General features: G+C 38.0%; 1 protein-coding gene across 9 annotated transcripts in view; it reads left to right on the top strand.

Annotated features, from left to right (window-relative positions):
* The window catches only part of fbrsl1 (fibrosin-like 1), a 333834-nt gene that overhangs the window by 210266 nt on the left and 96205 nt on the right, over positions 1–27363 (top strand). For all 9 annotated transcript variants that reach the window (XM_056263920.1, XM_056263912.1, XM_056263914.1 and 6 more), the window contains one exon: positions 11724–11753. In XM_056263920.1, the coding sequence (XP_056119895.1) occupies positions 11724–11753 (30 nt within the window). The remainder of the gene's footprint in view (positions 1–11723; positions 11754–27363) is intronic.

Raw genomic sequence — 27363 nt, 5'->3', positions numbered from 1 at the left:
TGTAGCTTTTAAAATATTTTTCTCAGTCTCACTGAAGAATCCCATACCTTCTTTAGCTCCGCCCCTTTTCCAAAGATATGTATTTCCAAGTTCTTCCGGATTTATGAATGAACCGCTCGTTTTAAAATCTTCCCAGTCTACTGACATTTGTTATGGCATCCGCTTCAAACATTACAATGCTCATGATAACTTTTATTTACAATAAGTATCCACTTCACCAGCGAATTACTCTTCGACAGCGATGCCATAGAAATTTACAGGACTACCGCAAAAATAGAAAGTTCAAACACATTCTCTGGTGCATAAGGTCTATAGCAAATGTCTATAGAAACATTTTGACAGTTAAATGTAATGTCTTTGTAAATTATCTCATGACTTTGGCAACTCAAACACAAATCTTTGATTCCCACAGGACCCTCAAAGGTTTTAAAATATTAGTTTTCTTCATTTATATTACATATTTCAACATACATTAATCCAGTCTTCCGTTTCCCATGATCGTATGATTTATTATCCTTATCAATGTTGAAAAATCCATAACAGCTACCAGTTAAAGTGAGTCCGCTTTAACCACTTTCAGCTACTATGCCAGCCGCAGCTGGAAGCAGCTTCCAGAGGAGATCAGATGTGCTCCTACAGTAGTCACATTCAAATCCAGACTCAAAACACATCCCTTTAGCTGTGCATTTACTGAATGAGCTCTGTGCCACTGTTCGTCCGACTGATTACACTTTATTTTATTTTGCTGCATCCTCTTTATTCTAAATTCTCAAATGGCACTGAGAATTGGGTAAGAGAGAAGAAACCATGCTGATGACCTGGGTCTGTGGTGGAGTAGTGAGTTTGATGTGTAATTAAACTAGAGGTTCTGTGGGGTGCGGACTGGATTGTTCCATTCCTAGAGCTTCCGAACTAATGGGTTTTTGGGGTGCGGACTGATGAGGCAGTGAACCCGAGGTTACCCCGTGAGTCAGTCCTAGAGCTAGTCCTAGAGCTCCTCCTGTCCGGTTTTAGGGAAAAATCGGGTCTATTGGAGACGTCCAATAGATTTTTGGGGCTCGTCAAAAGAACACCACAGACACAGTACAATCCAGTATTTTGTCAGATGAGAAGTTTATCTATGTATTATCTTTTTACTCTTTTAATTCATTTATAACTCTAATCATATATCTCTTTTAATTTATTTTATAACTGTTTGAATTTTCCTTGCTTTTATTTTGTAATTATTTTAGATCCTTTCCGTAAAGCACTTTGAATTGCCATAGTGTATGAAATGTGCTATATAAATAAATTTGCCTTGCCTAAAGAAGAAGAAATTAATACTTTTATTCAGCAATGATGCAGTAAATTGATCAAAAGTTGACAGTAAAGGCATGTGTAATGTTCCAAAATATTTTTATTTCCAATAAATGCTGTTCTTTTGAACTTTCTCAAAGAATCCTGACAAAAAAAAATTTCACAGTTTTCAAAAAAAGCTAAAAAAAAAAAAAGTCAACATTTAATAATATAAATTATTAATAATTAAGCACCAATAAACCAAATCAGCATATTGATTTTCTGAAGGTTCATGTGTCGAAAACTGAAGTAACTGCTTTGGACTGGTAGTTTTATATTATAAGTTTGCATTTCGATTTTTTCTTTTTTCATCTGTTGTCCGTTACCCTTTAACAGACTGTCAGTTCCGAAGTCTTTCCTCTCTCTCCATCTTTCCTCTCTCCATCCCTCCCACATCAACTCACTCTTCTTTTCCTATATGCATCATTATCTTTCTCTTTCAGTTTCTGCCTTCAACCCCTGATCAGATCAAAAGTTCTTAATCCATCTTCTCTTTGCTCCAGTCACTTCCCATAATGCCCAAAGGCAAAGTCACATGTCAAACTGCTGCATGAATTTGATGCCTTGATCAAATCAAAGTGTGGGCGTCTGGTTTTGATCCATCATTTATGCCGGGGTCAAGGAAAGCTGGTGTCTTCTCATCTCTGAAGGGTTGGCGCTTGAGCAACATGACTGAAATATTATGCTGGCAAAGTTCCGTGAAAGCTCTTTGTTGACCTCAAGTCGGGATGTTGATGTATTTATAGACAAAAACATTTTGATTATTTTTCTTTCCTTTGCCATTGTAAGCAGCCATTTTTGTTTCTAGAGTGCCTTTGTGTGTGAGAGGCTCCAGGAATTGTTGGCCCTTCCGTTGCTTAGGGTAAGTTATTTAGCACTGGCTTTGTATTAAAAAGTGGTGGCGCCAAAACATGTTTTGAAGGGGGCGACAGTTTTTGAATGTGCTGATGATGTCACACCATGGTGAGTGCTTAGCTCATGAATGAATTCCGAAATTCCGAAACTATAGTGGACGTTATTGAGTGTATTTATTCAATCCCACAATGCACCGCATTAACACGCGTACAATCGATGTACACATTTAGCGGCTGTCTGAATTTGCTCACTCCAAGTGAACAGTATTAGTGGACTAACGTAGGGAACAGTGAATGAGGGTTTAGGGGGCGATTTCAAATTGAGCCATTGATTAGCTTTTTCAGGTGTGTTTGATTAGGATTGGAGATAAACTCTGCAGGACAGCGGCTCTCTACCGAACTTGCCTACCCCTGAATTAGGATATGCTCAAATATTTGGTAACACTTTACGAAAGGTCTCATTCATTAGCATTAGTTAACATGAACTAACTATATTTTTTACATAATTTATTAACTTAATGCTAGTTGAAAATATATAAATAATTATTAATTGTTTCTTCTTGTTGGTTCAGAACTGTATTAGTAAATATAGAAAGGGACATTTATGCCCTATTTCACTGACCAGGCTTAAGCCTATAGTCCCAGGCTAAAATACATGTTTAAGCTGTTTTAACTGAAAGCAACTTGCACTGACATACCTTAAATTATGTCAACGTCATTGTTTTGTCTCAAGATGCACACCAGTAATGTTTTTTTTTCTAAGGCAAGTTAATAAAAGCTACCCTTAAATTGAACAAAGGCCTAATCTAAGCCTTGTCTGTGAAACCAGACCTAAGATAAATAAATGCTGTAGAAGTGTTGTTCATTGTTAATTCATGTTAACTAATTTTAACTAAAGTGTCACAAAATATTTTTGGGGGATAATTCATTCCAGTCTGTAGTAAAGTATTCATCGCAAACTATTTAATAGAGTGGTCGGAACGAACTCATCCTTGGCAAAAAGTAATGTAACCGATGCCTATGAGCATTGACCTTTTGTTGTTTGTCATGCTAGTTGGAGTTACACTACGACGATGTCCGCTCAGTCCCCCGAGACTGTCTAAAGTGACTCAAGTTCCCGCTGGGCCACTGAGAGGGAGAGTCGCCTGAAGTGAAAACTAACAGAGACAGTCCTGTGTTGAATTATTTAAAGCCTGTAGTGTTGTATTCACCGACTCACTCACTGCTACAATGGATTGTACGTGCAAAGTGTAAATTCGATAACCTAGTCCTAGATTATATCTTTGACTTTTGACCTTCACCTCAGTTTGACCTTCTAGGGTGAAGTTAACCTCTGTGATTATATAATATGAGGTAACAGCCGAGCTTGAACCTACTCGATTGACCTTGAGCAGGTTGGTTCGCTCTAAGAAGAATAAAATGATTCAGTGACTCAGTTTAGTCATCGCCCCCTTTTTTTAGGGAAATGCATTTTTTTAGTTAGTCACCTTTTTTGGATAGTTTAGAAAAAATATTTAATGTTTTTTCTGGCTCAAATACGATTTCAAGTATGTTTCCAAAAAGTTCTCCTTACAGCCATTTACAAACATTTTGTGAACTGAATCCTACTGTATCTGTTATTGAATTGGACTAGTGTTATTTTAGTAGTATTTATATGCTAATATCATATTTATTAATATTTTGATTTAGCTTTTATTTTTGTTTTCAGTTTTCATTTAGGTTTAAATAATCTTGTTGTGCTTTTGACATTTTTATTAGTGTTTGTGTTTTTTGTAGCATTAATTTATTTTTATTTCAGATTTATTTTTAGCAATTTTAACACTTCAATTTCTATTTTAACTTACTTTAGTTAGTTTCCAAGGCAACATTTCTAAGTTTTGTTTGTTTTTAAGCCTACATTTTTCATCTAATTTTGTATTTCATTTCAGATGTATTGAGTTTAAGTTAACAAAAACAACACTGAATTGGACATCAGTATAAACTTATGTTAAGGGGATAGTTCACCCCCCAAAAAAATTGTCATCAGTTACTCCCCCTCAAGTCATTCCGAACTAAATCTCTCAATTAAATCTAAGAGATCTCTCAAGTTTTACGATCTCTTTATGAACCTTTTGAAGCGTCAAAGTGGTAGTTGCTTAGACTGTCAATGGAGGGACAGAAATCTCTCAGATTTCATAAAAAATACCTTCATTTGTACTTTTGAAGATGAACGAAAGTCTTACGGGTTCGGAACGGCATGAGGGTGAGTAAACGAGAACAGATTTTTCATTTTTGGGGGAACTAACCCTTTAAAATATCGTCATTCGAAATAATGATAAAGACTTAGGATGAGGATATTCCCTGAGTAAACATATTTAAGACAAATGTCTACATTTACTGTTGTCAGTGTTCTTTTCTCTGTAATACAGATCACTAGATGATTATTGTTGTGTCAGATTAGCAGCAGACAGGCCTCATTATTATTGCACGTGCTGACAGCCCTTGATGATGTCACTGTTGTTCTGTTGCCATGGCACTGACACCGAAATGTATTCACGGAAGGTGCTGAGATCTGGTTTTGCATATTTTTTGGTCTTTCTGGCATCCTGTACTGCTGGAATCAGTATTCATCCAGACATCCCCAGGCAGACGCTGATGTTGAGCCAGCATGGCTGTCGTCAGGCTAGTTTCTCACTCCCCCTCCAAGGCCAATTCATTCCCAATCTCCTCAGCATGTGACAGGTGCAACTGTGTTATTGATTTGGGCAGTCGGTTTTAATGTGCTCCGGGATGCGCAACGCTTATTGTCTTCCCCCCCCCTTGGTGTGCGTGTCTATTAAAATGCTGCCAGGAAAATGTTCTGAAATATTAGACAGTTCCCCCCACCCCTCCTCCCCCCATTCCCATTTCAGCTGAAATATATGAGCCCGTCGGCAGGCCAAAACTGAAGCCACGGGGTCCAGAGTGAGACTCGCTGTGAATAAATCACACTCGCTCACTGACGCACACACACGCGGACGTGCCGCAGTGTTCATGAGGGAGTCTGTAAATAAAACACGCACACCAAATGTGAAGAAAGCTGTTTAAATGTCAAAACCATCTTTACGGGAGATGACAGGAGAAGCTTTAATGTCCAAAGTAAACATAACACGACATTTAATTTTATTGCTCTGTGTCCTTCTCATATGTTTTTCTACTCTGCCTGCGTCTGCTGCGTTTATCGCAGTATTTGATTTCTGTCTTGGCTGTCTTTACTGTCTTTCACGACCTTTCCACAGGTGTGTCATATTTAAAGATTAATGTTTTGTGCACTTTTTTTTGTTTTACTTTTTTACCATGGTGCTAAAATTCATGTATGGCGTTTACAAAGTAGTCCAAGGTACTTAAAAAAAAAGAAAAGAAAGGGCACTATGCTACTTTTAATCTAATTTAATATTGTAGTCATTTAGTACCGTGGGATTTATCATTGTATAATGGTACTTTAAAAAACATATTAGGTATTTTTAATGTATATGTACATTATATATCCTCAGCCCCTTTACATTTACCTTATTTTTATATATACATATTAAAACTAAACATTAAACTAAAAAAATTAAAACTAAACTAAAAAATGCATAATTTTATGGAATCGTGTGAAAATTCCATGATAATTTGATACGATTTGATTACCATATTTATCGACAGTATAATTGGTACAATAGTATTACCATGGTTTTTTTTTAGTGTTTGTTTAATGGTCTTTCCATGGTACAATTTTTGAAAGGTTGCCTTTCTATGCTTTTCTCACTCCAAATGTTTGTTTCTCAGAGTTTAAACATGTTTGCGGTCTAATCTGAATGATTTTCCCCCTTGTCTTCCTGTTTGTGTCCTCTTGCTCTTTGCTCAGGTCTACCTTTTTCTATTCTTTTGGGTTCAGTTGGGCCTCTTTTTGCCGCACAGGATGTAGGTGTGCCCGAGTCGCGTGTGTTCAACGTGCACACATATTCACACCCACATGCTTACACACACACACACACACACACACACACACGAATGCGTTCAATCGTATTATGGGCTAGCAAACATTACATTCAGGGTTGTATGTTTGCCGCAATGGCCTTTATGCAGGATACAGTCAAACTCAACGTGCCTTTTGTTGTCTTTACTTACTAGAGCAGAGAAATGTAACCACGCGTTTGAATCTCTGACAGAGCTGTTTGCTTTGAACTGTTTAACATCCACATCGCCTAACAAGAAAATCCCACCTGAATAAGAACATGATTGACAATCGGCTAAGCCACATTGTTTGTGCTAATGCCTCGGACCTACAGTGGATGACTTGTGACAAGTAGAGCTGAGCAATTAGGATTTGTTTAGCCAGTGCTGCAAAGGATAGAGTCAATGAATGTGTGCCTCTAATCCACAGCACAGACTCACACAAATGTACATGAAACATCTATACCCACAAAAGCGCACTGCTGCAGAACTGCTGAATTTCCATAGAGCCAATGCAGGCTTTTGAATTTAAGACCGCTCTGAGAGTTTTCCTGTCCCTGGTTGCAGGTTTTGTCTAATCTTTATTTTCATGCTAGCTATAGGAAAGTGTGCGGCAAAACCCTGTGTGGGAGGATGAGCGTTGAGCGTAGCCTCTGCATACAAAGACTCTACACACGCACAAGCAAATTAAACCACGAAAAATCTGCTTATGAAGTCTGCTGGTTTGAGCAGGACCTGTCGTTATTGGTTCAAACATATTCAAAGGGTGACAATGGGCATCAACAGCCCAAGACAGAGATGTGCTTTTCCTCGTCTCTTTCTCCCCAGTCATTTCTTTGTTTCCTGATATAGATTTGAATGTAAAGATGACCAGATGTTTGCCAGATTGGAGACATTAGGGATTTCTTTATTCGATTTGTTTGGTAACACTTTAATGTAAGGTTTGATTGGTAAACATTAGTTAATGCAGTAACTAACAATGAACAATGCATTTGTTACAGTATTTATTAGTCTTTGTAAACATTAGCAATACTAAAATACAACTTGCCATTGTTCGTTCTCATTAGTGTAAAGTCCCCATGAAATCAAAATGTTTGCTTACTAGAGCAGAGAAATGTAACCACGTGTTTGAATCACTGACAGAGCTGTTTGCTTTGAACTGTTTAATCCACAGGGATAGTTCACCCAAAAATGAAAATTCTGGCATCATTTACTCACCTTCAAGTTGTTCCAAACCTGTATGAATTTCTTTCTTCTGTTGAACACAAAAGAAGATATTTTGAAGAATGTTGGTAACCAAACATTTGATGGGCCAATATGGATTTTGATGACATCATTCTGCTCTCCAGCTTTCATTAGATTTTCTGTCCAATCATATGCTCTCTAGACGCCCACAAATAGACGCTGAAGCTGCAGCTAAAATCTATCACTTGTCACACAATTACTACTTTCTATATGGTGAATATTGGGGATAGAGAATGATTCAGACTGTCTAATAATGCTTTCCATTGGGGCAAATGAAGTCTGGTTTTCCGTTAATGTCACACGAACCGCGGACCGCCGCAGAGCGCACACACAGTCTGCTCCGGTCCAGAGACATGATAGCACAGAGTAGATCATATGATCGAAGCCACATCATTGCAAGCCGCAAAATGTATCTGACCAATTTGAATTCTACACAGAATTCTATATTTTAAAGCTATGGTGGAGATTAGGAGGAGAAACGGTTAGACAGACTTGGCGTTAGAAACAGCACTTATAGAAGTGATATGAGTACAACAGACCTTTTTTCTCTCAATTTTTGTTATAGCCTAATTAAGTATGTGTATTAAGCATACATCATTTTTGTTCACTGGATATTTGTGAAGATGTGTATTTTTGTACAATTGTATGATTGTCTTACACAACAGTAAAACATATCGAACAAACCACTCTTCCATCACCCACCACAACTTTGATTTTCTTTGCAACAGTTAATTCATACTTTGTACGTGACGTCACAAGTACTGGCTGGCGGGCAAGAACGTCGTTCTCTAGCAATGAAACCCAGTAAACTAATCAAGGATCTTGCCAGGACGTCGCCAATTTTAATGTACAAAAGTTGGTGTTTTAGGTGGTGTAAACGTAGGTGTAAACGACATGCCAGATAGTTGTTGTGCGATTGAATGCACTGTCAATCGTGTAATCCTAACATCAATGTGCTTACACGTTCGCCAGTAGGTGGCGAGAACGCGTTCATCTGTACTTGATTTGATATGATATGAGAAGATGAATACATGGAGAATTAATGACACGTTACTGTTGTACTGCGTCTACTTATTACTTACTTAGTTACTTTGCATGCAGGGCCGTTTGAAGGAATTTGGGGGCCCCAAGCAAAATGGACATGGAGGCCCCCCAAGCCCCAACTCACCCCCCCCACACACACACACACACACACACACACACTTACACACACTTTATATGAATAAAAAAGGTTTACAGTGCAAATACTGCTGTTGCATACTGTGCATAAAAAAATAAAAAATTACAGTGACATAAGCTATGAAAAAATCATGTTCCTCTGCCTTTTTCAGGTTAAATAATGTTTATAGATTAGATGGGTAAGGTTACAAATTATGTATTAAGTAAAAAGACTGTTTGCTAACAGTTAAATGACAATTAACTAAATATTAAATAACTAACAATTTACCATCTATTAATGATTGTTATTATAAAGTGTTACAGAAAACTTAAAGATATGTTAGCATTTCCATATTTTGATATTAGAAGGGAAGGGATGCTGCTTTCACTACCAAATGCTTAAAAACATCCCAAGCTAATGTTTGATGCACGGAATTTATTGTGTGGTTTTCCTAACCCCCATTGGTAAATAGATTATCACGGTGGAATAGTTATGCTATGCCACTTTCATCAAAACCTATTAGCTATAGCAATGTCATGTCATTAAATACGATAAAAAGTGATTCTGGAACTCCTTAAACCGTTAAAAAACATATTACAGTATGTAACGTTAACCATATTCCGTCCGTTCGGAAAAAATTTTTGCACTAACTGTTCGTTACAAGCAGCATTTGCCGTCAGGTAGGTAGCTAACATAAACATATTTTTGCTAGCCTAATGTTACCTGCTGCAAAATTATTACACCATTTGTACAAGACAAGTAGAGCTATTTTTATGCAGTGTAATTTATTACTTTATCACTATCTGGTATTTTTCTTAACCTTCTCTTCCTTTCTCTTCTTTCTTTTCTGGCTTCCTGAAGCATAATTCCGCTTCATGATAACTCCCGAGGCGGTTTGTATTTTGCCGGCAGCAGAGATCGTGTGGTTGGCTGGCTGCTGTCAGCGACTACTGAGGGGGCCCCCTTGAGGGGGATTCCGATAACAGTGTCATTGCACTTTACTGCATTGACTATCAAAGGGGCGCTCACAGTTTGTCGTTGCCTTTTATTCTTAAACAGTCGTTGTCTTGGGGCCCCAGTCCAGCTCGGGGCCCCAGGCAATTGCTTGGTTTGCCTGTCCTGTTCCGACGGGCCTGTTTGCATGCATACTATCGTACACTTATTACTATACTACATTACAGCCTAACATATTGCTAACAGGATTTTACGCATTTCGCTGCTCTTGTCTGTTGTCTGATGCTATGTGGAGTGGATAAGCAGGTAGGCTACAATGTTTGACATCCTGCTAGCCATATATGATACAGTTGGCATAAGTTTTTATTTTTTATTACTTATCAAGCTGTCATTCGCCGGAAGGCAGGGTGTGTACATATTCAGATGAAGACTTCATCATACGATGTCACTTTGTGTTTAGATGCAAACATTAGCAAACGGACCTTTGCTTTGATTATGAAGATATTCCTGTTTTTCACCTCCCATACGACAGCGTTGTTAACCCATCCACTCTTGACAAAAAGATAGCTATCTGTACTTTTGTAGGCTTTCATTTTTTGTGCGGTGGAAGGTGACGGATTCTCTATAAGATATATGTAAATATCTCCAAACTCCAAGTCTGGTAGAGACTTTGCCAGCTTCAAAGCAATGAAAACATCAGTGGGTGCTGTGTATGGATCACACGTTCCGAGTATGTTAATATTTTCTTGATATCCAATTTTAACATTCGGTGACATATGGTCTAAATAGTTAATTGATTGTAGTATTGGAAATTTGCAAGGCTGCAATTCCCCTGGCTGGCCACTGTTTGTCGCCATTTTGTCAGCGTTTGTTGCCCGCCAGGTATCCATGGTAGCCACGTGACTGCAAAGTATGAATTGGCCAGCTGGTTGGGAAGTCTTGGAGTCGCGTTTACCTATAGACTACACTCGTGAATGTCTCTCATTAACGAATACATGCGAACACAGATGTAAACAAACAATCATATTCTAAATGGAGAATAAAGAAGATTGATTGGAAAATTCTCATTTTAGGACGAGAAAAAAAGCAAACTTCAAATCCTCATTAAGAAAACAAAAGTGAGTGGTTGAGATCAGTCCTTTAAGTGCAAATGGATTGTAATTGCTCATTTGCATATGCATAATTGCAGTCCATTTATGCCGCGAGACCCGAAATGTCCTCCAACACTCGTTCAAATGAAAGGCTAGAAGCGCAAGAGTGTGCAATAATGGCCTGGCATGAAAAATTTATGGAGGAATACGGCACTCCAGCGTCTGCTAAGTGTTGTAGAGGGTATTTTGTAACATGGAGAGAGAGACCGTGTATCCTAATGTGAGAATTTTGTTGTATTTTTTTTTTTATTATTATGTTTTAAAGTTTGTACTGGTGGCCATATTCTGTGCTTCACTGTCCCTTGTTAATTAGTTTTAGTCCTTTTATAAAGCCTCTTCCCTGCACCCTTCACCTTTCTCAACTAGCTTTGTAGTACCACAGGTTTACTTTGATCTGGATTGAGTAATTCAATGATTTATCTTCTATTGTACTTATTGTTATATTATTCTTTTCAAATTTCAAGACAATTTAAATGCACTTTTTTGGTTTTTGCCTCTGTATTTGACAAATATAGTACAGAGTAAGAGGAAAAAGAGAAGTTAATGGGATCGGGAAACACCATAGGCCAAACTCTGAGCCAAGGCGAAATAATTTTCTTCTGTATGTATGTAGAAACTTTGTATTTAAAAATGTTCCTCTAAATCCTGTCAACGCACCATTGAGCTAAAGAATGAGACAATTTCAGATGTGAAATTCGCTTTTAAAGTTTTACGTTTTCGTCTCAGCACCGGCGGGCTGTCAAGTATCTTTCGCATAATCCTTTTCCCAGTAATTTGAAAGCGTTTTGTCCGTATACGAATAATTTCCCCTTACCTTACTATCTATTATCATTCACTGAACTGAAAAACCGATGGAAAAGTTAGATTTTATGGTGTCTTGCTTTTAAACCATGGCAGCCTCTTTCAAATCTATCACTTTATGCCCTTCATCACCTGCATTTTTGTTGAAAGGTGTCACTGAAGAACGGAAAAAGAGGAGCCGTAAAAATCATACCTGAACTGATAATGAGGTCGGAGAATGAATGAATAATTCTCTCATATCTTTTTTTTCTCACTATCTCCTTACAGTGTGACAGCGAGAGTGACATCGATGACAAGGTAAGACTTCTTTTCATGAGTGTTTGTGTGTGTGCGTCTGTTTACCTAACCCACCGTGCAGCGAGTAAGAGTGATTTTGGAGTTTATAGTATGAAAGGCTGTCGTCTTTCTGCATGTGTGTTTGTGTATGTGTGTAGATGACAGAAAATGGCTGCCAGTCTTGTGATTGTTGATTATTTGCATATTACAGGGATACAAAGGGAAACGCAGTGCGATAGAGAGCGAGTACACTTATTGCAGTGTTTTAAGCTTTCTGTGAGGTGTCATTGTGTTTGGTGTGTCAATTCAACTGCTTTGAAGTTGTTTGAACTAGAAAAGGAAAGTAGTCACCTGTCTTGATGTTTGTGCTAGTTAATTATAGACAGGAAGAACTATTGTGACCTTCACCAAAATAGGTGAGCACCTCCTATATATGAAGGGAAAGCTATCCTTTGTTAGCTAAAGTAATTGTAATTCTTATAATATTTAGTATTTTATGTTTCCTTGTCCTGTTTCTGAAAGATGGTATAAACGCCGTTTTTTGTTGTTGTTTTTTTACTTTCTAACAATTATTGTAAATGTCGCAGAACCATGGATTTAACCAATTAGAAAAGAGCTACCAGGGTGAAATTGCTATAATACATTGCAGTGATGTCCAGTTTGTGAAAGAATCGTTCTTTGTGTGTGTGTGAACTGGCTCAACCAGTTCACCAAATCGGACTGAACTGTCTGAAATAGTTCACGGCTCAAGTCAGCACAAGTTACTCAATCAAACTCACTTTCAGACACTCTGACAGCCACTGTCCGACATACTAAGAGCTGTGAGCCCAGGGATTCATAACGGGGGCAAAATGTATGTTTCTGGTGTCTTTTGCTGAAAAACAAAGTATAACAAATAAAAGGTATTGGAAATATAACAGTGATGCGATGGCAGTAGTTCTCGAGTCAAAAGCAATACGTAGCAGTTCTCTCTCGAGTCAAGAGCCTGTTAATGGTTACTACAGTTCTGGGCAGTTGATTTGAATGAGGGGTGAAATGAAAGGGTTTTTTAATGGTTTCTCATGGTTTATGTAAAAAGTTGATTAAGACTAGTTTATTCACAATATATGCTTTAGAAATCTAAAACTTTCACATTTCACATCATTATTGGTGCCTTTAATATTTAAATCGCGTATATGCGATATCATTGAGTGATTATAGAAACGAACTGGTGAATCGTTTTTTTTAACCAGTTCATTGAAATGAACTCTCAGAAAGAACCAGTTCACGGAAAGACTTCCCATCACTAATACATTGACCACAACCTTGATAGAACATGTATCTGTCTAACAATATACATAATTTGCTGGACATTTTTGATTTAAGAGAGTAAAATGTCATCTTTGGTTTATAATGTGATTTGTGATTGTGTCAGCGGACATTAAATGACTACTGTTTTCATCGAGGCTTTCCACAAGCTCCTCACAAGGTTTCAAAATAAACAACAGCTACAGACATATAGTAATGGGTAGATACTTGTCAGTTTATACATTGTCTAATTTGTTATTCAAATGCGCTCTGGTCACGAATGCTGTCGAGATTTGGTTAGCGGTTTGTAGGTTGCCAGATCTTTTTTCTGGTGGAATGTTTTTCCCAGCACCTTTAGCGCTTGTTTATCTTTTAATATTGATAACCCTAATATGTCTGTCACCCATATAAACAGCATGTAGCTCCAGTGGAAGTGTAACACGTGTTAATTCCCCTGCAGTTAAGCAATTACTCCCTGCTAAATGAATGTGATAGCATAACTAATCTCCTGTAAGCCAAGCTCCCAGTTCAGTGGAAAACGTCTCCGGCGTGCTCTATAAATAATACATTGATAGCAAGCAGCAATTTGCATTAACCGCAGCTCACGCTAGTCAATAGGCTTTTATCTCTCTCCTCATTGAGGCAGATGGTAAGAGAAAACCTCTTTGGATTTGACACGATGAAGAGAGGGACTTTTAGAGCCTGCTATTCTTTTAACACTAGTAGGCTTCAGAGAGAAGAGAAATGGGGTATTCCACACTAATTTTGGGGCCCTTTACTTTCTTTGTTTCTCTGTGGGCCTCTTTCTCTCTACCAGCCCATGTTCCTCAAATTCCTGCATCTTTTTGGTCAAACAAGTTATGTATGTGTTTGTTTATGTGTGCTTCTATGCATTTGAACTGATCGTAACAGATTTAGGGCAAAGAAGGAGGGAAAATAGAGAGTTTGTGGCATGTAGTCGGAGCCAAGTTTAAGACGTAAAGTCTTATTTGAATAATTCTGGCCTATTGGGATCAACTGTTTTTTTTTTTCTGCAGTTTTAATAATAATGTGCCTTATTTTACACAATTAAAGGTAGGCACTTTCGGAGAGGCTAGCAATAGCAAGTTAGCTTTGAAAGCATTAGATCTCGTCCTCCCTTCAGAGCGTCTCCAAAGCCACGCCTCCTTCAAAACACATGAACAGCCAGAGCAGATTCAGCAAAGTGTCATAAGAGACGGCGACGACTTGAGCAGAAACACTCTTTTACAGTGTAAGTATAGTCTTTGTACATAGCTGGCGTTGTACTCCCTCGGGTTCAGGAAGCTGTCCTCTCTAACCACTTTTGGGTTTTACTGCTCGGGAACAGCTTTATAAATAAACCTTAACCTCTGATTCCTAGTTTCATCTGTATTCAGAAGGTCAAACAAAGCGGTTTTGCTTTTGCATCCAAGCACACAGCGTCTCTGTGTCATTACAACAACACTTCAATTCACTGAAACCTCACCTTCTTTCTTTTGGCGGGCATTATGCTAATATTTCACATTGTGACGTAGACGTTTGAAGAAGTAATATCTGGACATTGATCGTGATGTTTTAGGCAGGTCTGGTTAAATCAGTGTTCTCTGTTAAATAGAATAAATCGCTTTGTGGGAGACATTTTCCAAATCATAAACATGCACAGATTCATTGACACTAAAGGAAAGGGAAAACATTAAAAAGCATCATATGACCCCTTCAAGTTAAACGTTTATTTTCCAAATCAATAATAATCCTATGGTTTTTCAGGTATGCCACTATGGTAATATCATTTTTTTTTTGGTCATGGAAATGCTAATCCAATACTATTTAAGTATTTTATCTGTAATGTATACATATAATGTATTCATAACTTAATTTAGTGTGATTTATAAGCTGTTTTCTTCATAGGGACGAAAAAATGTCCCCACAAGGTCAAAGATTTATGGTATTGCCATAGGGTTTCAGGACACACACACACACACTCATATACACTGTGTAAGTGTGTAGTATGTAATGGCTGCTGTACTGTATGTCCTATATGGAAACTCATTTCCAAGTTGTTGTTTTTGTAGAACCTGCTCTCTGTTACTGATTTCAGTTTTTAGTTTATTTTGCCATGTTACAAATAAATAAATAAAGATTGCAGCACATGGAGGGTAATTCTGTCCATGTTAAAGGCAGAAGCAGACTTTTCTTGCATCAGTGAGAAGAACATGTGGAAGCAATTGCAGCATTCAGAGTCAGAAAGAGTTTGTGTCTCTTAGAAAGAATTAATCAGGTAGATTTCTTGTCCTTTTTTCTGAGAGCTTGTGCTAGAGATAATAGTTCTAGGTTAGAGGGCATTGAGAAGATGAGCCATGGTTGTCATGGTGTTTGTGTCCCAGGTGCGCTGATGAATAACTCATAGATGTTTTTCTATGCGCATATACTTCTTAAACTATGAGCATAAGCAAGATCATACTTACCTCTTCGAAAATCAGTCTTTCATAATTGCTTTGAATAAAAAAAGATTCAAAGATTTGTAATTATATACATTAAAATCTATTATAATGCATTAATCTTTCCCTCCTGTTGAATAGTAAGAGGTGTCTTATCTCGAACAATAGCTTCTTTGAACAGTTGCAGGAAGAACATCATGGCATTTTTACACATTGCTACATTATAAAACGGCCTACAGGTGCACTGGAGGGCCGTGATCAGTTGGGCTTATTTGAATAAAATTGCTTCATAGATCGAGTCCACTTATTAACAAAGACATCACGACTTGTTCAAAGAAAACAGCATGTACAGTGCATGACAGATGATACCACCTGAGGGCGAGATCCATCCCTAAAATTACATGAACAGTTGTGGCCAAAGGTTTTGGAACTAGCTGAAGATAGTTGATACATTTTGTATTTGTATTCATATACAGTTTTGTATGGTCTTTGTTTGCATTGTTCTGCCTGTTTTGTACAATCATTTCCTGTTCTGAAATGGCTGACAGCTGTTTTTGTGTGTGTTTCTAAAGAAAATGATTTCTTTTAAAGGTTTCTGTAAAGAAAGATTGGATTTTGATAAAGAACCCATCTGATGTGATTCAACTCTTTATCTGGATACATTTTCGTGCCCCCAGTATTTTTCAGTGTTTTTAGCAGATTTCTAGCTTATATTGGAATGTTAAGTCTTATACTGTAGTATCTTAAAGTCAACATTTGCATAATTGCCTAATGCATGTTTCTTTATCTTTGCATGTTATTCCAACGGAGTTATTTGGCATGTTTAATCATTGTACTTTTACAAGATTACTTTTCCACTGATGGCATTGAGGCTGTGGATTGGATGCTTGTTCTAATAGTTGTTTGTAATGTCCACTTTTCACGGTCCAGTTACTTCCATATGTTTAAAATCAAGTCAGGTCCTTTGAATTTTATTCATTAAATGTCTTATTTTATATTACACGAGTCAGATTGATTGTCAGGAATGTGGCAAAGTGGGAAGTCGATTCTAACTAATTGGTTTGGATTGGATTCGTTTGATTCATTGCTCACAAAATGTTGTTAGGATACTGCTATTTATGACCAAGTTGGGTTTTTTTTGGTAGTATACAATTACTATCCAAAAATCTGGGGTTTGGTAAGAATGTTTTTTATTTTTTTATTAATCCTTTTATTCAGCAAGGATTGGGGCCTCAAACTGATCAAAAATTACACTAAAGACATTTAGAATGTTACAAAAGAAGGCCCAAGGAGAAAATACACTGAATTTGCACATGGTTTGTCTTAAAGCAAATTAAAAACACCACATAGACATAAAAACATTAAAAGCTTGGTGGACTTTAAGACATAACCGACTGTGTTTACAAGTGTGTGTGTTTGTCCGTTCAAGCGCAAGAAGACTAGCCTGGCTAACGTCAGACCTCGTCTCATTGAGATTGAGACGTGGTTTGGGAACCACATGTTAATTTTCTCGTATTTAAGGCGTGGTTTACGAATGCCCAGAGCCGTTTATTGGGTGCTACGAATGTCTATCAAATGCGCCTGTACGTAGCTCATAGCCAATCGTTTCAATTATACCAGATGACGTATGTAGAGCGAGAGAAATTAGACGAGGAAGAAGACGATGGGTCAGAGATTTATGTGTACACGATGGCGTATGTATCTAAGGCTGCATCAAAAGGTAACTTCGCGTCTGCTGCCATGTTTGATCCATAGGTATAAACAAACTGCTTCGGTGTGTCACATAGACGTCATCATCGTCTTGCTGCTCCCTCCCCGTTCTGTGATTGGTCCCCTCGCTGAGGCGAAAATCTGGTCCATGGTATCCAGGCTGCCTAGCAGCGTGAATAAAATCGCGCTGCGCAAAGGCCGCATGGGGAAACCCAGGCTACAAGAAGACACTAAAGAGAACTCAATTCAGCATTTGATATGAGAGGCAGCTTTTTGTGCACGCAATCCATTCAGTCCAGTAGCTGCATTGACACAGATTTCCACAGTTGCATGAATCAGGAACAGAGCTGTCAGGTGTGACTCTATCTCAACTGACAAGTGAACACTGAAAACTGTGTATTGTGTTGGGCAGCTTAAAGAGATTTCTGTTATTTCATTCCTCTTGTATCTTTGTCCGTTACATCAGTGTGACAGCATGTCACATAACACACCCAGCCATTTCAGCCACTTCAGGTAAACGCAGACATTTTTCTCCTTTAACTGAAGGGCTTTACGGCTGACGAGGATTGCTGTCTTTATTGACACCCTAACCTTCTCCATCTCTCAATTCAAGCTATTTGTCCTGTCAAATATCATGTTGTTCAGTGTGACACTGGAAGCATTAGCGCCACACGCTTGGCTTTTATCTTTGTGTTGGCCCCAATTTGATGGGCCACTGCTGTTTAAAACCCACCCGTTTTTATTAACTCCTTTACCTACACAGTCTTGCATGGAATCGCCATGCTAGTATTCTTTTTTAGATTTGAATGCTAGGGTGTTTTTGTAGTACATCAAGCTGTTTTATCTCAGATCGAAGGAAAATGTGATTTCTCATGATTACCCATGTAAGTACTTGATTAAGTTAAGTTGTATCATGTACATCAGCTTGTACATATTACGTATGTTAGCATGCTAAATGTAAACATGTTGAGCATTTGTATTCCTTCATACATGTGATAACATTCTGAAGCCTAAAATCTGAAGCCTATTTGTAGGACCATTAAGAATATTGCATAGGGTTTCTTATTATTATTGACATTTTTTGTAGGACAAATAAACACCCCAACCCTCTAGTTTTTATTTTAGTATTGCAACAAACAAAAAAATCAGTTAATTTAGAAAGTATTGTTCCATCATGGTAGTATTTGTTGTTGTGCTTTTATGCTGATTTAAATACATAATTAAATATATGTAATCAGTTAAATGCATTATTGAATTAATTTTTTCTACCTTAAAAAAAGTACAGAATTAATGTATAGTGATTAGAATTTGTCAAACATATTATCACATTGCAAAAACTTGATTGGTCGTAAAAAGACTTCATTTCTTCATGCAAAATGGATCACATTTTTTAGGTAACAATGTGACCCAGACATATTTTCGTGATATTCGTCCATATACGTCACACACACTTTCAGACTAGTCTCCACATGTACCTACTATATATCTGCACCTCTGCCTCTCTCTCTCTACAGTCTTTCTCCCTGATAAATGATTTCCCTGCCCCTTTTTAGTGCTGTCTTCCTCCTTTGCTCCTCTCCGCATCGTTTGGATGATCTGAAGGAACTAATGATCTGTAATGCACCCTCTACCCCTAGACCCTTCTCAGCTGTCTTTTCTATCTCTCCTATCATCCTCCTTTTCTCATATTCAGTCATAAACAGGCCACCCACAGGCTTGCTGACAGGCCTCTAATAGTTTTTTTATGGAGGTGAAGATGGAGCGGCTTAATGTTTCGACACAAGCAATCATCGCTCCTCATCTCTTTAATGAAATTAGATTAAGTGCACCTGGGGAAGGGCTGAGGAGAGGGAGGCCGAACGCCGGTTAGGACGCTAGCTTTCATTTAAAACCAATTTGCCTGCTATATTCCGCCATCAGCCTGGGATTCAGCATGCAGTCTGAACGAAGGGTGAATGAGATCACACTGGCACAGACTGGTTTAATTCTCTTCCCCGCGGGCGGCGTGAAATTATAACTGACACATTCGACATACACTTTAATATGGAGATGCCATTTTTCTTCTGTCCAGCATGGCTTTCATTCTCTATCTTCTCTAGCTTTCTTCAGCTCACTGGTTTCCCTCACTTGCCTACAATTCTTTCTCCCTCTCTCTCTCTCTCTCTCTCTGTATGTTTTTCTTACTTTATTTCTCTTTCTGTCTCTTAATGGCATCATAACGTTACCTCTCTTCGAACCGCTAAAGCATGGATGAGGTTTTCTTTTAAATTTATTTATATTATGACTGTTTCCAATGTTCTCTTCTTCAATTTGAAATAATGTGTTTTCTTTGAATGTCAGGACTTACATCTGGTCCATGTTTTCCTCGCTATTTTGCGGTGCTACTTATATGCAGCTCGAGAATGGAAGAGATCTGACCCAAAAAGGATTTTGAATGTTTTTCATTGGTCTTGTGTTTCTATTTGAATGGATGGTGACTGTGGGACTTTTATGGTTTTTTTTGTTTTTTTTTATAAAATTAAGCAAAATTGCTTGCATTGAATTTACTTTGACATGGAAATGAGAACATTTAAGGCTTATAGAGAAGCAGTTCACCAAAAAATAAAAATTACTGTCAATCACATTCATGTTGTTTCAAACTCTTTCATCCTTCCATAGAATACAAATGGAGATGTTTTACAGCACATTCATACTGCTCTTTTTCATACCATGAAAACTAGCCCTGTTCACAGACTGTTGAGCACCTTCTTATAACATCTGATAAATATCATAAGATTTGTCCATATGGCATGTGCACCATATTTCTAACCATATCATAGATATTCATGAACAAGCTGCAATTTAAGTTTCTATTCATAAACTCACAAATCTTGTTCATGTACATTCAAAACATTCTTTAGGGCGTGTGTCCACCAAACGCTAAAAACGCTAGACGCTCTGCTGAAAACGCCGAGCTGTGGGCGCATGAGCGTGTTTTGGCAGCGCAGCGTTTTTTCCGTTGAGACGTTTCGTTGCTATGATACAGAATATCCCCAGCACAGTTTACTTGTAACTGATTTCGCAGATAATTTGTTTCATACTAAAATTTAATTTTTAACCCTTTTTGTTCTGTTAGCTCTGCTGGTTGATGTCGTTGTACAAAAATAATGTTTTGACAGTTGGTCGGTGTGGTATTAGTCCCGCCCCTCCTCCACTGTGATTGGACGGCTGGGTAAAAAGGGACAGTGATGAGCGCTGCGTTTTACCCAAAGTTGAACATTCTTCAACTCTCGGCGACCTGTAAAAACGCCGAGCTCTCAGCGCTTCAGCGTGAAAAAAAAAAACGTTCAGCGCCTCGTTACGCTCATAGCGTTCTAAAAACGCGGCGCTCCCATTGAAAACAATTGAAAACATACGCCAGGCGTGTGGAAAAGTGCTTTGGTGGACACACGGCCTTAGATGCGTTGCTCTAGGTTAGACGTCATTGATGCCATACTTTTTTTTTTCTTTTTTTTTTTATATGTTTAAATGATGATGAGTGCAGTAGTTTAAATATTGGAGGATGAGATTTGAGAGCTGAAGTGGGCCTTTGGTCTGTTCCACACATATTGGTATTGTATGAATTAAGATGACATAAAATAATGCATGGGCCATATGGCCAACTTCTGTGGTTTCTTTACGGTGGTTTTTGTCCTTTTTGGAGTTTGACAGCTGTGGTCACTATATGAATTGTTTGAAAAAGAGCTGGATAAACGTTCTTCAGATTTCTCCTTGTGTGTTCCACGGAAAATGTAGCAGCTCACGAGTTTGGAACAACATGAAGGTGAGTGAGTAATTACAGAATTTTTAACTGCATTCATGTTTTTGACTCGACTATGAAAGAGTAATATGTCCTGTAGGGCTTGACGCCAACCTCATTAAAGCATCACCGCTGAAATGATGTCTCCACAAATACACATCATAGATGGCTGGCAAGGACACATTCACTTTGACATACACTTGTGAAATAGTGCTTATTATATTGACTGTTTATTCTGGCATCGGGGAGAAGTTGAGTGAGGCCAAACTTAATCACGCTGTGAATTATTGTTGGACTGGAACAGTTGCTCAAGGTATTGTCTGAAAAGAGAATTAGTTAGCGGAAATTACGAACAGTCTGCTTATTAATGTGTTTTGGGTGTTTTCGCACACATTTCAATTTCTTGTTCTGAACCCAATTTGATTCAATTCTTCTGAAACCTTCTAGACCAAACTTCCAAGTAAACGGCAATTCGCTCGCCAATTTCAGAACAACCAAATTAACCAAAATGTAACATCAGGCAGAATAGGTAAGCAGTGCTAGTGCAATGGTTTCTGTGATACTTGGTTGCTGTTCTTGTGGTTTTCTATCCGAATTCTAGGTGTCTGTTATTCTTTTTTGAACAAAACTGTGGATCAAAGTCAGGTGTTTCCCGCAATCTGAGCATTTTAATGTTTGCTTTTTAAAGGTGGATTGTCATGGCAATCTACCCAGTGCTTTTGCAAGGAACAGTGTGTGAATAACAAGCCAAGCGCTATAAACATTTTTCCACATCAGTAATAAAACTTAAATTGAGTCCATATTGGATGCAGATGTTTCTGCTGAGAAAACATTTGGTGCATATGTGTGTGTGCACATGTGTCAGACTGGAGTATTTCTGATCTTGCATAAACATGATGCTTAAGTGCCTCTTATTCAATAAACATTGGCGGACGTTAACTACTCGCAGCTTGTTGCCAGTGCTTTGTGTTTCCAACTGGAGCTTGAAAACCAAGATTTGTCCCAGCCAGGGCTTGTCTGGAGAAGTTTTACATGAGCTGAGGTTTCACTTTTCTTCCAAGAAATGACACAGACAATCAGAGGCAACTCGTAGAAGGGCTTGCTGCGACTATTAGCCCATTTCATTGATTGTAATGCTCCCCATGAGAGATGAGACTTTCTATGGACAGAATCAAAGACTTTCGTACATATTTCAATTGAAGGAAGAACCCTGTGCAGTTTGTGAAATGTATCTTTGTCTTCACAAGGGGTGCCTATATGCTCTGATGACAATTTTTGTTAAAACTGGAACTGAAAAGAAACATATTTTTGCATGTTAATCTTTGTCACTCTGTCACATTATACGTGGAAAGTCGTATTCTTAAAGAGATAAATTAACATTAAATATTATATATCATATTTATAATATATATAATATTTATTTATATGTGGATATTAAATAGTATATTCATCTTTAAATATTATTTATCAAAATTTGTAATATATTATGCATAATACTAATTTTATATAGAAAATTTTATATAGTTTTTGAAATTTGTCTTTGTGGTCTTCACAGGGGTTGCTTGTCCGCTCTGATGATTTTCATTAAAGGGTTAGTTCACCCAAAAATGAAAATTCTGTCAGTAATTACTCACCCTCATGTTGTTCCAACCCCGTAAGACTTTCGTTCATCTTCGGAACACAAATGGAGATATTTTTTATTAAATCTGAGAGCTGGATCACTCTGTCAGTAGTTACTGACAGAATTTTCATTTTGGGGTGAACTAACCCTTTAAAACTAACTCAAAACAAAACATATTTTTGTACGTTAATCTTTGGCCAATGTATTATACATATATATATATATATATATATATATATATATATATATATATATACATGTATGTATGTATGTGTGTGTGATTTTATATATTTCTGAAGGATCGTGAGACACTAAAGACTGGAGTAATGGCTGATGAAAATTTAGCTTTGCATCACAGAAATAAATTATATTTTTAAGTATATTAAAATGGAAAACCATAATTGTAAATTCTAATAATATTTCACAGTATTATTATTTTTTCTGTATTTTTCATCAAACAAATTCAGGTTTGATGAGCATAAAATAATTCTTTCAAAAACATAAAAAATAGTAAAGTTTCCAAACTTTTGACCAGTACTATTATTCCAATCTAAATAAGATTTCTATGGGCCTAACTCCCTAAAATATAAAATTTCAAAACCCAGAATATGCTTCTTTTTTTTTTTAACTGCAGGTATGTTGATGTATGCAGAAAGGGGAAACACTCTAGAGAGCAAGTGTTCGGAGATGACGACCAAAACACACAAGCCCGACTGCTTTCAATTATAGTTTGGATACAGCGATTGAGTCCCTCATGAAAATAATAGAGCCCGCTTTGATCCATTCCACTGAGGGGAAAAGGGTTGCGGGCCTTGAAAGATTACAGGAAAAAAATAATTATTGTATCAATGAGGCCCACATAAAACTTTATAGAGGCTTTTGAGGCACAGGGGGTGAAGGGAAGCAAGTCCTAACGATGGTAGTCACTAGCGCTCATTTGCCAGATTTTCCTTTTTTTAACAGCTTTTAATGGCTTGGGTTATAGTCTGCGCTGTTTTATAACTTAAGGCAGCCCGTGTCTCACTGTGCTTTTGTTATATTTCCGAGGAGCCCGAGCACACTGCAACTTCATTTGCGTAATTTACTTTCATATGCTAGATAGCGTGTGCTTTTTAGCACTTTGCAGCGAGCGCTAACTCTTATGAGTTCTGACAGGGTTGTTCTGGAGCGAAATCAGCAGCAGACTGGCATTAACCCCACCTCCCTGCTGGCAGCACAGATAGGTTAGATGGGGCCTCGATTAAATTAATTTGACTTCATTAGCAGAAACCTGCTACAGTCAGAGCGCCCGTGGTGTTGCTGTAGAGGGGCATTGGGAGACGCCTGGCAGAGGATCGTAGGAAAGCTAACACATGGCCTTGACAGCCGGAATATGCAAGCCCATGGACGGAGGGATGGCTGCCAAATGAGTGTGATGTGCGTCAGTAGCTTTAGGGGAGCTCCATCAACGCCCACCCTCAACCCTGATGCCCCATAAGGCTATGATGCTAAGTGTCAATCCAGTGCTAGTTCTGTCAGTTTGGACCTACTGGCCTAAAAATGCCCTGTCATTGTTTCACAACAGTATACAACAGTATATATTGTTTTACAACAGTATACATTTTTGTTTTTCTAGTAGGCAAAATGGACATTTTTACACACTATATAAAGCTATGATGGATAGGAACACGCTAGGCCCGAAACACACTCTACTCAAGTACGTAAAAATCTTTTTCTACGCTTAGTTAGGTTCCAAATGTTTTCCAGATCTCAATTCATTTAGCAATACCTACATGTTGTAAATATTTATGTCTTTTACAGCAGAGCAAGAATTTGCCTGAATAACTACCCATTTGGTTTAAAAGCGTTTTTTTTTACACATTTTATTCTATCGCCCCCTTGAGTACTCGAGGTAGTTAGCGCCTAGTCTCGCGTGGCCAGAAGGTGAAGTCATCTTCATTTATATAGTGATTTTAACAAAGGATTGTTCCAAAGCGGCTTTACAGTGATAATAGGAAATTAAAGTAACAGAGATTGTTTTGGTTTTATAGCAGCTCTAGAATAAAGTTATTTTCCAGCCAAAGTTTTGATTGATTCACTTCCGTTGCAACGATCATTAGTTATTAACTTTGGGGGCCGCTAACACGACACCGTTTTAACAGAAAACTCTTAAATTCTCTCTACGCAAACTTCAAAAAAGCGAACCCGTGAGTACACTGATGGTGCGCACGCGCGTATTAAGAGCCCACTCCACAGGTATGCGCGTTTGAATATATGTGCGCAGGCATTCAGCCCTTCCCTAAAAAACCAACCCTCAACAAACTAAAATTTATAATACAGAAGGTCTGGACTCCATTGCAACTTTTCATCGGATCACCCAAGAGGACGTCTGACCGTTATGTAAAGCAACCAATCACAGTTTGTTTTGCTCCGCGTCATGTTTAAGGACGTGAAAATATAAAGTCGAGGTCCCTACAATAACAGACCGGCGTGCATTTAATAAATTATTCATTTTTTTAGAATGTTGTGCAACTTTACTCCAACAAAGGCTGAGCCTAGTTAGTGCCAGACTGTTTTTGTAGGCTAACCCAGTTAGCATCACCCAGTTCCCTCATCAAAAATAGGATTTTTCTTTTGGCTTTTGGATTGCAGAAAATAACCTCTGTGACCAACTAATGTTTATGACTGTTGCATGTTTAGTTCATCATGATAATCTTCACAAATTAACACAACTTTTATGAATTTCAAAGCCTAAAATACAATCTGCAGAAGTAAACAACTAAACGTAGGCTATACACGAAGAACACCATTGGACTTCACTTTACCACCACTTAAAAAAAAAAGTTTGATTTAGAATAGTGTAAAATAGCTTTTTAACCACAGACCTTATTTCAGGCATTTAACCAACAAACTTGACTTTGGGACAATGAAACGAGAAGTGCTAAAATGCTAACTTATTTCTCAGTCATCCCGTGAACTTGTGTAAAAATGTTTCTAACCTCAAATGCATCTTGAATAGAGCGAATTGGTTTTCCGGAAAAAAATGTTCATACAAAACATTCTGAGACAGATGCTTCAGTCTATCATTTGTCTGTCTTATAATTGTTTTGTTTGATTTTGACAAACAACATTTTGTTAACATGTAGACTTATGGCAGAAGTGGGGGAAAATTGTGAATCTCAATATAACTAGTAGGTTTTAATAGTACTCTGTTCTAATAGGTAAATACACTGGCACTGATTAACTGTAATTCATATATTATATATATATATATATTTTTTTTTTTTACTGTATTTCTGGTCAAATAAATGCAGCCTTGGTGAGTTTGTTGATTGAATGGCTGATGTTGTGTAAAACTGATTTTTGGCATGTATTTTTGTCATTTTGATGTCAGGGTTAAGAGATTGTGAAACTGCAGTTTGGGCCTTTTTTATCAAAGTGTGACGTATGAATTAGTGGTCCTGCCAAATGCAGATCCAAGGGCTTCGGTTTTTGAACTGTCAGTGAAATTGTAATGAAAGAACACTGTTATGGCCTACAGCAGCAGAGATGAGGAGGCCGGCATTCTGCGCTGACCTGTGCTCATGTGGGAGTGCGGGGATAAATAAATAACTTTGTAAATAAATAAATAATGTTAGCTGTAACTCCAGCCTGGCCTGCGGTAGCCAGAAGGCGGTAAGTTTTCTCTGTCTGGCGTAGACGTGAGAGCTCTTTGATCAGGAGAGCGTCTGAAGATTCGCTCCACATCTGCACACGGGGAACGAGCCTCAAACTGCCAAGAAACGTTTTAATGACGGCAGGATTAGAGAATGAAAGGCGGCTCCAGATGGTGGACGGCACAGAGCTGGGTCCGCGGTGGGTTTTTTTAAACTGCTTTTTTATTGATAAAATATGGGGTGAAAAATTGTGCGGGGCTTATTAGGCGTCCCGCTGCACTGCCGCTCAGCTGGCCAAGCTGTTCGCTATGGCCTCTGTCCAAACACGCTTCCATAAATTTTTAGAAGCGCCTTTAAATCTACGAGATCCTGGCTTGTTAAGCCCAACCCACACTCCTGTCCACCTCCCTTTAGTCTCCTTCTCTCCTTCCCACAGGCCTTGAATCCTCAATCCTAGCATCCAACACAGATTTTTTCCCTCTCTCTCTCATTTTAGGCTTTTCATTTGGGCTTTTTAAATGTCTTGGATGAAAGCTGTTGTTGGCTTGGTTTTGGAGATGGAATACGGAAGAGCAGGAGGATAAAGCAGGGGGAGGTTTGGTTGGGGAGAGTCCTTCTTTTCAGGCTTGTTATGATGAGCCAAGCAGCAATGTTTAGCTCTTTAACAACTTAATTCCTGCATGATTTCATTCGTTGTCGGCACTTCCTGAAGCGAAGCGAGGAACTAGGGTGATTAATCCGATATATGCAGCACTCTCGCCTATAGCTACTGATCAGAGACTAAAACAGATGAGGGCTTGGGCGGAGAAATCTATGTGTAGAGACAGAGACATGTCCTCTTTGTTGATGATTAGATTACAGGAATAGTATTGAATCTGTAAGACTGTAAGTTTTACACTTTATGAACAGCAGAGTGACTCTATAATTGTAGTTATGTGGCTTTTGTGTTGATATTAAATTATCACTGAGTGCTTTTGTGCTCTGTGTTTAAGCTGAATGAGTCAAAGGTAGAAATAACTGCATTCATGTTTTGATGCGTCTAATATTGAAAGACTTAAAACGAGGACACATATTTGTCTCTACAAAAAAAGAGACAAATATTATAAAGTTATAGATGCTTTAGATAAAACTTCAAGGGTGCACCAAGTAAGGTTAGTATTCA

This window comes from Rhinichthys klamathensis, unplaced genomic scaffold (assembly GCF_029890125.1).
Source record: "Rhinichthys klamathensis goyatoka isolate OS25496 unplaced genomic scaffold, OSU_Roscu_1.1 h1tg000210l_1, whole genome shotgun sequence".
Taxonomy (NCBI): Eukaryota; Metazoa; Chordata; class Actinopteri; order Cypriniformes; family Leuciscidae; genus Rhinichthys; species Rhinichthys klamathensis.
This window is presented reverse-complemented; position numbering and strand designations above follow the sequence as displayed.